Raw genomic sequence first — 12,788 nt, forward strand, 5'->3', positions numbered from 1 at the left:
GACAGCCAATCAGCTCGCCGCAAATCCATCTAGAGGAAAACCTGGAGCGATCTCTCAAAATCCTTATAACGTTGGCTCGGTATCAAAATACTGGACTTCTAGCTTCACCTCCTCCAGTTCTAATGGTGTGTTTCAGATACAAATGAATGAGTAATTCCAAACATGTTATACAAATGATACAACTAAAAAGATTAATCCAAGATTAAAGCCGTAGTTTATGTTAACGAAAAAAAAAAAAAAGAAAAAAAAAAAGAAAACCATGAGTCCTCTATCCTAGTCCAACGCAAATCAAGACCAGGGATTCGAACCAAACCCACTCGAAGTCGACGAACTCTGCTTTTTACCATAGTCCCCAGGAACATTCCAAGAATCTATACTTCCCCCATACGCAGCTCCACCACTCACAATCGTTCCATCAGCAGCACCAAATGACAAACCACTATCCATCCCCATCCCACCAAATGAATTATTACCACCAAATCCACCACCACCGTAACCAAAATCATTCATCGATAGCGCGTTATTATTATTACTTGACACCGCAAATGGATTTTGCATCGTTGATGATGATGTCGAAGGAGAAGTATAAGTTGATTTAAATCCATTCTGTCCAAAACCATAAGAATCTTGCCGTTCGGGTCGTACTGCCATAGGCGTGACGTTCGTTGACGATGAAGCCCACGCAGGCGCATCATACGTACTCCCAAACGTCAGCGTCGGCGAAGAAGCATCTGCATTCAACTCGGGACTTGCGGTAAATCCAGATGAACTTGTCTCCTCTTTCAACGAAACCGACTCCGCGAACGATTTCGCCAAACCAGCATTCGCATTCTCCTTCTCCTGTTCCAACAACTCCGAGGGTGACATCGGTACAAAGCCACTTTCTTTCCTATACACCTCCGCCTCTGCTGTAAATCCTTTTGGGAGCGGCTTTGGTGTGGGGGGCAAAGGTGATAGTGATACACGAGACGAATTCCCAACGTGAACATTCTGCGACGGAACCTGTATTTCTGAAGGGTTATGATTAGCATCTCCAACAATCTTCTTCATGGCCTCTAAATCAAATCCAGCGTGCTTTGGTATATGTGCGATCGGGTCTTCTGATGGCGTTGATGTTTCTGTTTCCGATATTGAAGTTCGTGCGGATGCCGATGGTGTTGTAGAACCGCCTAAAGCTATATCGGATGACGTATGAGGAAGGTGTGTAGATGATGGCATGCGAGGGGGGAGATCACTATCGTCGTCGCCTGATAACGATGTTGATGATGCGATAGCTCCAGCTGCGGCACCAGCGACCGCTGTAGACGTAGCGACAGCAGCTGTGCCATTTTGTTTCGTATCAGATGACGCGGTAGGTGGTGGACAAGCATCCATGTGATTCGCTTGCTTCTTCCTCTTGAACCAGCCCGTTTCCTCATGCTTATCTACCTCGGGTGTCATGATAATATCCTCCTGCAAATGACAAACTTCAGTTTCTACCATAAGAGATACAGATGCAATACGCACCGCAGGTTCATCAAAATAATGAGCCGAAACCGGAAAGCCTAGTTGATCCAAAATCAACGGCATGAACGTCCGATAACTCATATGTCCAGAAATCTTATCCGTCACATCTACATTCTCCAACCCGGGTACATGTAACACAGGTCTCAGCCCCGCAACGGTTCCAATACCTCCACTCGTAGCCCGAAACAGGTAATTTAACACCCAATCGTTTTTCGCGAATGCATTGACATATCGTCCTGATACTACAGCTCTAGTTTGGCACCATGTCGATTGAGATGCAGTGAGAGTAGCACCGAGGAGGAAGACATCTTGAACTATCCCGTAAGCTTTTTGTCTGGATAGTTCAAGGAGAGCGTAGAAGATGACCCGGGCTCCAAGGGAGAACCCGATGAGAGTTATTGGTCTAACTCCGAGATGGCGTTGTTGAAGAACATCGGCAAGTACTAAACCAGCAGCTTTGGCACGATCAAGAGCATTATTCCATGGGTTATCAATCAGATATCCAAGTTTGGTGAGGACTGAAATCGGTTTAGCAAGTTGCGACTTAACTTAGGCAGAGAGACGTACTGATGGGCCACTGAAGAGCAGACATTAGAGCCGTCATCGCCGTCGCTCCTAGAATTGTTAATCCGACTTGCGAGAGAACTTCTGCTGTCATGATCTGCAATGCACTTCCAGTCTCCCTGATCATATCAGGTTCCCAAAGGACACTGAATACATCTCCTACTATTGGTTCCAGCACGCTAAAGGGTAAACGGACATCATCGTTTACACTGGTCATAAATCTAGAAACTTATGAATCAAAGATGTACCAACATATGCAGCAGAATACTTACCCGGGAACAGTAAGAATGCAGTTGACACGTTTATTGTTGTGCAAAGGAAGAATATCGAAGGTGCGGACGTGTCTTGTACGCCTCGCCATTCCTCGGCCAGCGATTGCAGACCCTGTAAGGACACCGCCGGTGGTAATAGCAGCTGCTCCAGCTGTACCGCCCAGGAATACACCAGTTCCTGTGATACCGATTGCCGAGAAAGCGCCAGCTAGACCGACGCCGATAACAGGTGCCAAGAGACCAGCGGACAGTCCGAGTACAAGACCCCCACCTAAGAAACGTGAGGATTCAGTAAATCGGTGCTGGCAACTGCGCGTAATACATACCCAGAGTAGCCAAGCCTAACATCATGTATCGTCTCTTTCTCCCAGACTTCTGCACCCCATCCATAATCTCTCGTTGTTCCAAGTTCTCAATATCTTCTTGGATTTCCAGGGCCTCCGTCACGCGACTTTCAAACCTGACGACATCTAACCACCCAAGCCCAAGTTTATGCGCGATGCTCTCTAAGAGAACACGAGATCGTGCATCATAGACGCTATCTGCTATCAATATAAGAAAGAGATCGCAGAGAACTGTCCACCGAATGTCCAATGTGACGTTCTCATCTGTCGATGACAATGACGTAGTGACACCGGCCATGTGGGTCGTAGTCTCTCCGAGGACTCTGGCTGTCGTTTTGGTCGGGTTGGAAGCAGTGTTAGTGGCTGTAAAAGTCGTTTGGGATGATGGAGTTGAAGGAACTGAGATCGTAGTACTCTGCAAGGGCGAAGCAGGTTTAGAGGAAGGAGCTTGATCGACGAGGGTCTGGATAGAGATGTCATCAGCGTCATCAAGGTCAGGATTATCTGGTTCATTGGCTGCGGATTCCTCATTCCGTTTGCGAGCTTCAACTGGATCGTATTCAGGATTTGCGACGGTGTGGGTTGTCATCAACGATGGAACGAGATCCATAGCCTGTACCCCGTGCTCAGCCAAATTCTCGATCATCTTCTGCTCTGTGGGTTGCTCAGTCAGGATTCAGGAGGCAAGCAAGAGCGCATACCTGGAGTCTCGAGTTCCATATGATAGTACAGGCGACCCATGATTTTGAGGACCCATAGTTCCATGTTTGCAACTGCGCCTTTGAGCTCTTTTCGTTTGAACAACCTGAGAGCCTGTGTCATCTCTCTCGCCGTAAGAGCGCACAAGCCCACATAAGCAATCCTTTGAGACTCGGTCAATAGCTTTTTCGTCGCCTGCATCTGGCTGAGCGGAGTCATCGCTGCGTCTTCATCGAAGAGGTATTTTGTCCGAAGAGCAACCTCATCACTCTCCTCGTCTTCCTTCATCCGCAACCTCGTGTACTCTGCTTCGTTCATCTCGGCCTTGGACCGCCATTCGTATCCGCTGTCATCGAAATCTATGAGATTACCGGTTGCATTAGAAGAACCGGCGACCTTGGTATCAGTGGAAGGAGCCCTGTAGTGATATTTTTTCCGGTCCTCCTCGTCGAGGTCGGTGGCAAGGTAGTCCTGACGGACGACAGGCATCTCCTGCCATCCATCGTCGTCGTCGTCGAAGATATCTGGAGGAGTAGCAGCAGCAGAGGTGACGGGCATGGCGTCCTGGGCCAAATTCCGCAATGGGCTGACGAGCTAATGGCATGCTACGTAAGGTATATTGTTCTCACGGTCAGTAAATACGAGGGCACGTGCCCTTGCTATGACATAGTCATTCCTGACCATTTGTCGTTGAGTTGCCGTGTCAGCCTGTTGACTTATCTTCCCAATAGGTGACTTTGACCTGACCAGGCCCCAGAGCGAACACCAACCAGCTTCGTCTGGGTACCGCGTCAATAATGACCAGGTCGGCTAAACTAAATTGCGGCACTACGGATACGTCTAGCACCCATATTGGTGTCAAGCAGCCACTGAACCCGTAATGAGCAGCCGAGCAGCGGCTGACATATATGAACTTCAGCCTCCTTTACATGGAGGCTTTAATACTCGCTGTGTCACTCAATCGCCTTAGTGAACCTTCTACTACGGATACGGCTTTAGTCTCTTTCTCACTTATTAATCTTGGCATCTTAAACTGCTTTTCTTTGCTGGAGTCCAGCAAGAGATCTGCTTGCGCTTCAAACCCTAATATCTCAGATCCAATATTGCCATTTTTCAAGGCCCAGACTACGAACTGTTTCACCTTTGGGACATACCAAAAGGGTCCGCGCGGATTTCGACGGAATTAACTGACCGTCTGCCAATCCGAGGTGAAAACCCTTTTCTACCCCTGCTTGAGTTTCTTCTCATCAACTGATGGCGCGTGTCGACGGGTGGCTTTGACGCAAAGGGTGTAATCTTCGAATGTCGGTTGGAAGTCTACAGGAGAGAGCGGTGCACTTGGATAAGGTAATCCAGGGCAAGGCCTTGCTTCAAACAACACTCAAAGCTTCCAAGAAACCGTCGCCTTTGAAATCGAAGCTTCTGTCGATCTCATGGGGAACAACCCGCATCTTCGCAACCGTCAATTCACCTGCCATTGACAGCGCGCAATTAGATCTGACATCTTGGCAATCTACATGTCGTTGGAAGGAAACGCCGTCCAAATATCCTTCAGAAGCAACACCATGACGTCACTCGAGCGCCGTTAAGGATCCTGAGGACCTGACGTGGATCTTCCGACTCGCAGCAACGTTCCGTTTCAAAAACATTTTTGCCAAGAGAGTCGGGGTTGTTTGATCTCCCTATCTTTCTTAAAAAGCCACGCGCTGAATTGAAGATGTCATCAAGGGCTTACAATGTTTCGAGTGACGCCATGAACATTCCTTCAGACTTGTCGAGCCCTGAGATTAAGTCAAGTGGTCGGGAAAGGAGAGGAAGAGCGTTGGCCGGTGCGCTAACATGGGCACATAGTATTATCTACGAAGAAGGAAGGGTCTACGAAGAAGGGTGAAATTAAGGTGTGGAGATGATTGTGTGGTGGCGAATGAACAATCATTATGGAACGAAAAGACAATACGGTATTTCCAATCTGAATTACACCATATCAAGTAGAACTTCAAAGGCTGACGGCGGCAATAGGTTGCATAAATGTCAAGTTGAACTACAAACTCGAAGCTGAACCGAGGATGACTGTGAGAGTAAGATGTACTGAAGTCGACACCTGTGTTAAGGAGCGACAGCGGGTCTGATTGCCGTGAATAGGCACGAACATGATGGAAGACAAGAGTGGAATTAGAATCTGAAATCATGGAAGTAATGCGAGCGAATACAAATATTGGGCTAGCTGAGAAAGAAGAAAAGAAGCATCCAAAGAGATAGAAGACCACTAGCTACCAATGCGACGCTGACAGTACCATATGGTCCAGCACAAAAGGAAGACGACAGACGGCTGTAAAACAGGCCGCCGATGAGAACGGTCAAGAAGGACCAACTTCGTTACACGATTTAACACGACTTAATGATGAACAGTTGTTCACATGATGTTTCGCTACAAAAAATCACACACCGCTCAACTCAAGGCTTGCACGGCCTTCCGCTACATATTTAATTGGGCATCGCAACTCCAGGCAGTGTCGAATATATCAATGTACCAGTCGGTAGGAAAACCTATACAAAATTTTGATGGCATGCAGACTATTCAAATTTATGTAGAGAGTTTGGAGGTGTAGTTATCTTTCGTATAGTAGCTTCGTAGGTATGGAGTTTGCTTGTATTAACATGTATCCAACCGGGATATAGTAACCGGCGCGGCGGCCCTGAGGGAAGAGGATGGCTCCTCTTTTCCTTGTGCAGCCGATTCGCAGTCACTCCACCACCACCACTATCAACTGTGCTATTCTTGCGTAGACTTTAAGCGGACTTCCGCACCTTGAGAGCACCACAAGCTGATGAAAATAGTAATTTAATTCATGACCCGCTGGATGATACTCGTTGGATGGTGCCCCACCGCATTCACGCCAACCCACTTCAGCAATCACAGTGCGAAGATGTTAGAACTCCAACCCTGAAATTTAGCATGTAGAAAATCTATTAGATCTTCTGACCACCCCATTGAGAATAACAAGCATTGCACAAAGATATTCTGGTGACGTGCAACTGAACCGGCGTTTTGGCAGTCGATGTCATGAGAGGGAAGGAATCAAAGGGGTAAACATCGAGAAGGCATGACGTCACTCGATTGATAAAAATGTTCGTAATTGCTGTGCTCCTGGACCTCACAATAAGCCAGCAATATTGCGACAAGAGGTTAGGTCTGGATTCGGTGTCGGTTTCCAAATCTTCCGAGGAAGCATCCGCCGGAAATAACGACGTCATTAGCTACCCCACATCGCCGTGAGTGACGACATGGGGCATCCCGTACTTTACACCTGCTACGTCCTGGAAGCAGTACGAGCTTTGAGGAAACCCCTGGTCATCGGAAAGAGGAGCATCGAGGGTTGCGATCTCTATCTCTTCGCTTCATCTTCGCTTGATAGATCCCACACGTTCAGCGGCTCCTCTGCGACGGTTCTCTTCGGATACGTTTAGCGCTGGTTTCGCGGGGTTTCAGTACTCTCCTCGGGTTCGATTATAGAAATTGTGGCGGCTTTGATATATGTCGAATATTTCGTGATCGAAGCTTCATATGTTGTAGTATTCAGATGCATTGAGGGAATAGATAGCGTCATGTGAGAAGGAAGAAACGCTAGATGTGGGAACCTCGTGGTGAGTTTCTTCATCAGTATTCCTCTTTGCTGCTAGCACCATCATGTGCCTTCCTTCTAGTCACTTCATGCTCAACGTTTGGCCGTGTCGTTGAGCCAGGAAACCGTTTGAAGCATTCATTACCGTGAAATGGAACACCCTCGCAACGTCGCCCGGGTCTAATCCGTGTGGTATTGTTATCTATTGAGGGATATTAATTCCAATTATACTCGTTGTACAAGGTCAGATTGACATCGGCTATAACAGGAGCAATGTATGGATAGGGCCTCATGACCTTCCCTTGGCGCGGCTTCATCATTCTGTACATCTGGGAAAGTCCACGTTCCATGTCCTCTGTGAAAATCGGCTCGGCAGGTTTGTCGATGTTATTCAGTTGGACGCATAACGTATAACATATATGGCAGCAGGGTTGGCACCTGTGCCGCAAGTCGGTGCAAGGCAGTACTTATCTCCTTTTGTCGTACTAGAACCAATAACCATGATCATGGTAATTTTTTTTGCAATACAAAAGCTCTTCTTCGCTGAGCAAGGGACGCATATATAGCTCCAGTGGCGGAATGTCCCCCACCTTGGTAGGATTATAATAGGAGCTTCCGTTGTAGAGTCGAGACCGGTATGTGAAATTTTTATGGAGCCTGATCGGACAAATGATACAATGATGCATTCCAGAACCGGCATTGGCCCATCATTGATCATATAAAAACCACCTGGGTGTTTCTCCTTTCTTTCAGAGTAACCATTCGCAAGTTTGTCTTGCGCCCTTGCTGGCCAAGCCCTCTGCCTCCGTTGGCACAGGGAGCATTTGAGCTCCTCGCATCTGCGGGGTTACTTCTTCTCATTATTTCTCTGCTTTACTTCGCACAACCGATTCCATTCTGACCCTCGAACTCGTTCATACTTTTCCTCGAGAAAATTTACATGGCATCCTATCCCGAACTCCATGCCAGGTCTCGTCAACCTCGTTCTCGTCAACCACGGCCCATTTTAAAGTCGCTACCCGAGTTCACCCCACTTCCATTCTCAACCTATCCGCTCGATTCCCCTCATGTCCATTTTCCGCCAACTCCAAACCTCACTTCTACGACTTTTACGCATGCCGCTGGTGTTTACGACCGTGCCCCTATAACTGTATCCGAAAACGTTTGCGCGCTTCCCGAACGTGGTGGGCGATGTTATATGCTACAGTCTCAGGGTATCCCTCCGTCAGGGGGAGTGGAGGGGCGGTATGATGATTCACGGAGGAGACGAGACAGTAATGAATTCAAGGGAAATTATTTTCACCCTCGCGCATTCAAGGTTTGCGAAGTTGAACGTGATAACAATCATCCCGACCGCTACGAGTCCTCTCCACCAATCCCAGACTTGTTGTCAACGCATTCTTCTACCTCCTCAGATTCATCCTCTCCGTCAACACCGTCGGACTTCAAATCAGATTCATCATATGGTTCTCTTACTACATCTTCGATACCCACTCTCTCGTCGAATTTGTCACTCGACGAGACCTCATCCGTATACCCGCTAGAGACATCAGTCCGTGACCATCACGGATGTCTACCATGGCAAGCGTATTACTCGCCATGTAACCAGGCAATTGTAAGTTACGTGTGTCCCGCTAGTGTTTCGGAAAGCAAGTCGAAGAAAACAGTTCATGGAAGGAAAATGGCAAGGTCAAAAGGTTGTGGTGAGACTGCTTCACGACTGGCTAAGTTTGGTGGGGGATTCTCAGACCAGGCCATTGTATTGGAAGGATGTTTGGGTGGTTTTTGATCTCAAGCGACTGGTTTTCGACTTCGTAGGAAAACTGTGTTCAGGGATAATGTATCGGTGGTGGTTGTCCTTTTAAAATAGAACAGGGTAATGTTTAGTTTCGCGCTATTGACCGCTTGACGCCGTCGATACATCAACTTTTGCTTTTGTTTTTTGCATGAAGTGAGGTAAAATGCGAGTAAAATGACGGAAGTGCATTTTGCAGTCCATTCCAAGCTGTGCCAAGACATAGAATGATATAAGAAGACATGGCCCCACCGCCGAATCCGAGAACCAAGGCAAGGGATTCTCGGAACACTGATGCGAATGATCCGATCTGCTGTAAATGTCTTCTGATCTTCCCATCTACTCTCCACAGATTTTGACATCTCGCTTTTCTTCGTTTCATGATTGTCCAAAACCCTGTACTACCAATGATCACCCTGAGCCAGCAATTAGAAGAACTCATCCTGATTCGAAGTTCTTTATTACCTGGGGAGAAACTCATCTTCTTGAATCCATCACCGTCTTGTTCATCAAACAACAATCCAACTATGACATGGGAAGGACTGGTAGATGAAGGTATAGTCACAAATACAGATGTCGAATTGGAGAATATGTCTCCTGCCAACTTTCGAATCGCCGTTGATGGCGTCGATATATTGTTTGAGATCGATTTTCAGGGATACAATGGAGATTGCGCGAGTATCAACAATTGCATTAGTATCTCAGGCCAATGTATGAGCAGAGCCCTACAGGAAGATTGGAGGAAGATAGTTATTGAAAGAGTGAAAGGAGTTGCTGAAGCAGGCGGTGAGTGAGTATTTCAAATGAAACATTTCTTATGAGCGTACTGAGGCTAATAGACCAACCCACACAGCTTTCCATTATACCAGTTACTTTCATCACATTTGCTTCCCCTGTTACATGAAGCGAAAAGCAAGAACGATACTTCCAATACTACTTCGGCAGAAGAGCAGAGAATACAGGTTCTCCCCAGCACGACATATCACGTCCTGTTCACTTCACATCACTTTATTTCTACCACCAAGCGTCAAAATCTGTCGGGATGGAGCTCCCAACTTGGAATATCTGGGTTCGCCAAAATAGGATACCCGGGACTTATCTACGCCGAGGGCTCACAAGATTCGATTGAAGAGTTCGCGGATAACATCAAAGCAATGCAATGGTTGGCCCTGAAGAAGCGATTTATAGAACCTTTGGAGAGCACTACTTGCGATCGCGATCACCAATTGAGTGGGTGGAAAGAGTTTGAAAAGGTCGGAGAAGTCGTTAAAGAGATGAGAAGATTGGGAAGAGGAGAGTATGTTCTAGAGATGGGGATAGGAGCGGGTGCAAAAGAATAACGGGTTGAACATACTGACTCCTGGTAGACTATGTTCGATCTGGGTGCGACAAGGGTTCTGGAGTGGTACCCCAATGTGACAGTCGCTAAGCTCCAGCATCGGGGAGGTACTGCGGACGGGTGCTGTGGAATACAATGCCAACATTGAATGGGCTCTCTATATCCAACACGGTATGCTATGTGACGCTTATTGCCTCTACAACTACTTCTACACCATGTGCTAGATACTGAAGATTTTAACCTGACATGAGGGCTAAGTACTAGGTCTCTGCAAGGTCTGCACTTGGCCACCACTGTGTTTAGAAAATCGGAATCGCACATGTGAACGATGATGGTTGATACTCTCCTAGCCATTACCCGAGAAAGCTAACTCTAGTGCATGATATGACTTCTCAAATCTTAGCCTCCCCTTTGGGTAACTTACGCTCTGAAAAAAAAATGTGCACAATAAGCTGATGACCCAAATTCTTTGCTTATACTCGTATGAAAATTTTATTGATACAATTGTCCTTCATTTTGTCGGTACATTATCCTCCAGGACTCCTTTTCAATGATCTCTATCAAGATTCTCTTGAACCAGTCGCTCGTTTCACTGCGAACACGTTTTTCAAGGCTTCCATTATATCGTCGGCGATACGCGTCCTTAACATCTCTCATCCTTTGGGGATTCCATGATGCTCGTACAATCCTAAGTAATCACAATCAATCAATAAAAAGCACTCGACGATTGGAGAGGTAAAAGGAAGAATGAGATAAGATATGTACCTATAACTTAATGCCTCATCATTCGTACCTGCTCCTACCATGGCCTTTTCTAATAATTTAGCGTCGCGCCAAGCACCAGTATGGCCTTGCTGAACGTTATTACGTTTTGACTTGACCGAATCGATAATATATAATAATCCCAGCTTTACATGTTTCTCGCTAATTGTCAAATAAGTAGAGATGAATAATGAAAATACGGATGGCAGAAAAAGTAGATGGACGTACATGCCAGAAGTGCTTTTAATCATCCTCCTCAGATTTGTATACTTTTTGCTATATTCATCAACTCTAATAACGTCATCATTAGTGTATCTGATGATCCCATAACTAAAGTAACTTACACGGCCGCGATATGGGCGTCAGATGGTTTAATGAACGTATTCCAAAACATGGACTTCCAACATGCTTTTAGTCCACAGCGTATAGAATTCAAAGGTAACTCACCGCAACGAACTGTGAATTCTTCCCGAGTCCATAATTATACAAGTTGTCAACTTGCCTCGCGACTTCTACATAATTCACGGGTGTAGTAGGTGCTTCTCGTTTACCCTCCATTGCCGTGTCGAACACTACACCAAATTGCTTAATTCAAGTTCTTCTGTCAGGAGACTACAATCGAAGAAAACGTACTGGCTTGCGTGAAGTTGCGTAGTTCTTCCAATACGTCAGTCACCATATCGTATCCAAATTTCTTTTTATACACTCTTTTGAGAGTCTCCATCTCTACATTCGAGCGGTTCAATAGCAATTCCACCAACAACTGCTCATTAACCCTGTCAACGCAGATGAGCAAATGAGTAAGATTGGCAAGTGATGGATATAGATGTTACTAACGCTCCTTCCACCGCTCTTCTGACCAATACGGCATCGTATGCTACAGGACCAAGTGCTCGTCCATGAACAACCTCACTGAAGGTATTAGGCCCCATTAATCACCGGATTCGCCGTTGAGATAACACGAGACCACTCACTTGAACCAAGAATTGAATCTGAATTTCGAAGGTAAAAACTCGACAAGCGTCTTCTTTTCCTTTTCGTGAAAATAACCCGAAAGCGCTTTGAGCTGGTAGGGGTTCAGTTCAACCAGCTTCTTCGTTACTATCATGTGATAATCGTTTAGCTGTTGAATTGTAAGGAACGACTTTTCTTTGTTACTTACATATGCCTTCATTCCAGCCGAGACTCTTCTTCGCACTCTTCAAAAGCAAATGATCATCAGAAACTCGGTATGCATCACTTTGCGAATCAGCTTTAGATTGAGGTGTCGATGGTGCATCAGGATTTGGTATCATCGCTCCAAGATAAACAAGTTCATTCCCCAATACCCCTGCTTTCTCTGACAATGGTGCTGATGGAAAATGTGATGCTTGTGGGGCAGTCATAACTGCTGGAGAGAATCCCGGAGTTATTGAAGCGACTGGAAAACCTGGTTGTGTCGTTCCATCGTATGGGGGTGGATATGATACAGCCTGCGTTTGTGGCGCTGGCGTCTGTTCATAGAGTCAGTAATGGGATATTTGGAGGGAAACATTAACGGCATACGCCATGAGGTTGTGGCGTAATCTAAACACCCTCGTTATCAATTCACGATTGTGGCGAAGGCGAATGACAACTCACATTAGGTTGGGGGAATTGAGCGCTCATGGTTGGATCTGGATTCTGAGCCATGGGAGTGGAATCCAACGAGCTTGATATTAAATATGATCTCTCACAAAAGCTGTTATTAGACGCGTGGTGCTATGGCTGTGCCAACTGTCATAAAAGAATATTGATGACATGAGCATTTATTTATCCATCCACTGCATAGCCGCATACCCTTGGCACCGCCTCTATTATCTGTATACACTACAGGTCGGCTGGTGATTGTCGATTGTGATCACC

General features: G+C 46.3%; 4 protein-coding genes across 4 annotated transcripts; 2 read left to right on the forward strand and 2 right to left on the reverse strand.

The window, feature by feature from the left end:
- Window positions 1–114: 114 nt before the first annotated feature.
- On the reverse strand, window positions 115–3,943 carry AGABI2DRAFT_175616 (hypothetical protein; the record flags this gene model as incomplete). The annotated part of the gene is made up of 6 exons (XM_006453785.1): window positions 115–1,452; window positions 1,507–2,024; window positions 2,074–2,291; window positions 2,343–2,613; window positions 2,669–3,340; window positions 3,388–3,943. 6 exons carry the CDS (start codon window positions 3,941–3,943, stop codon window positions 289–291), a joined length of 3,399 nt encoding a protein of 1,132 aa, XP_006453848.1. The 3' UTR covers window positions 115–288.
- A 3,966-nt stretch (window positions 3,944–7,909) lies between these two features.
- Window positions 7,910–8,797, forward strand: AGABI2DRAFT_60873 (hypothetical protein; the record flags this gene model as incomplete). Its single annotated transcript, XM_006453786.1, has 1 exon — window positions 7,910–8,797. A coding segment is annotated over one exon (888 nt), but the record flags the coding sequence as incomplete, so codon positions are not given.
- A 533-nt stretch (window positions 8,798–9,330) lies between these two features.
- AGABI2DRAFT_175617 (hypothetical protein) lies at window positions 9,331–10,276 on the forward strand (the record flags this gene model as incomplete). Its single annotated transcript, XM_006453787.1, has 2 exons — window positions 9,331–9,593; window positions 9,657–10,276. 2 exons carry the CDS (start codon window positions 9,331–9,333, stop codon window positions 10,141–10,143), a joined length of 750 nt encoding a protein of 249 aa, XP_006453850.1. The 3' UTR covers window positions 10,144–10,276.
- A 358-nt stretch (window positions 10,277–10,634) lies between these two features.
- On the reverse strand, window positions 10,635–12,575 carry AGABI2DRAFT_113616 (hypothetical protein; the record flags this gene model as incomplete). The annotated part of the gene is made up of 11 exons (XM_006453788.1): window positions 10,635–10,830; window positions 10,908–11,066; window positions 11,133–11,195; window positions 11,249–11,301; window positions 11,352–11,476; window positions 11,538–11,680; window positions 11,742–11,816; window positions 11,879–12,005; window positions 12,067–12,397; window positions 12,450–12,470; window positions 12,525–12,575. The coding sequence occupies 11 exons, from the start codon at window positions 12,573–12,575 to the stop codon at window positions 10,635–10,637; spliced, it is 1,344 nt and encodes a 447-aa protein (XP_006453851.1).
- Window positions 12,576–12,788: the final 213 nt, after the last annotated feature.

The sequence above is a fragment of the Agaricus bisporus genome (genome assembly GCF_000300575.1).
Source record: "Agaricus bisporus var. bisporus H97 unplaced genomic scaffold AGABI2scaffold_1, whole genome shotgun sequence".
Lineage (NCBI taxonomy): Eukaryota > Fungi > Basidiomycota > Agaricomycetes > Agaricales > Agaricaceae > Agaricus > Agaricus bisporus.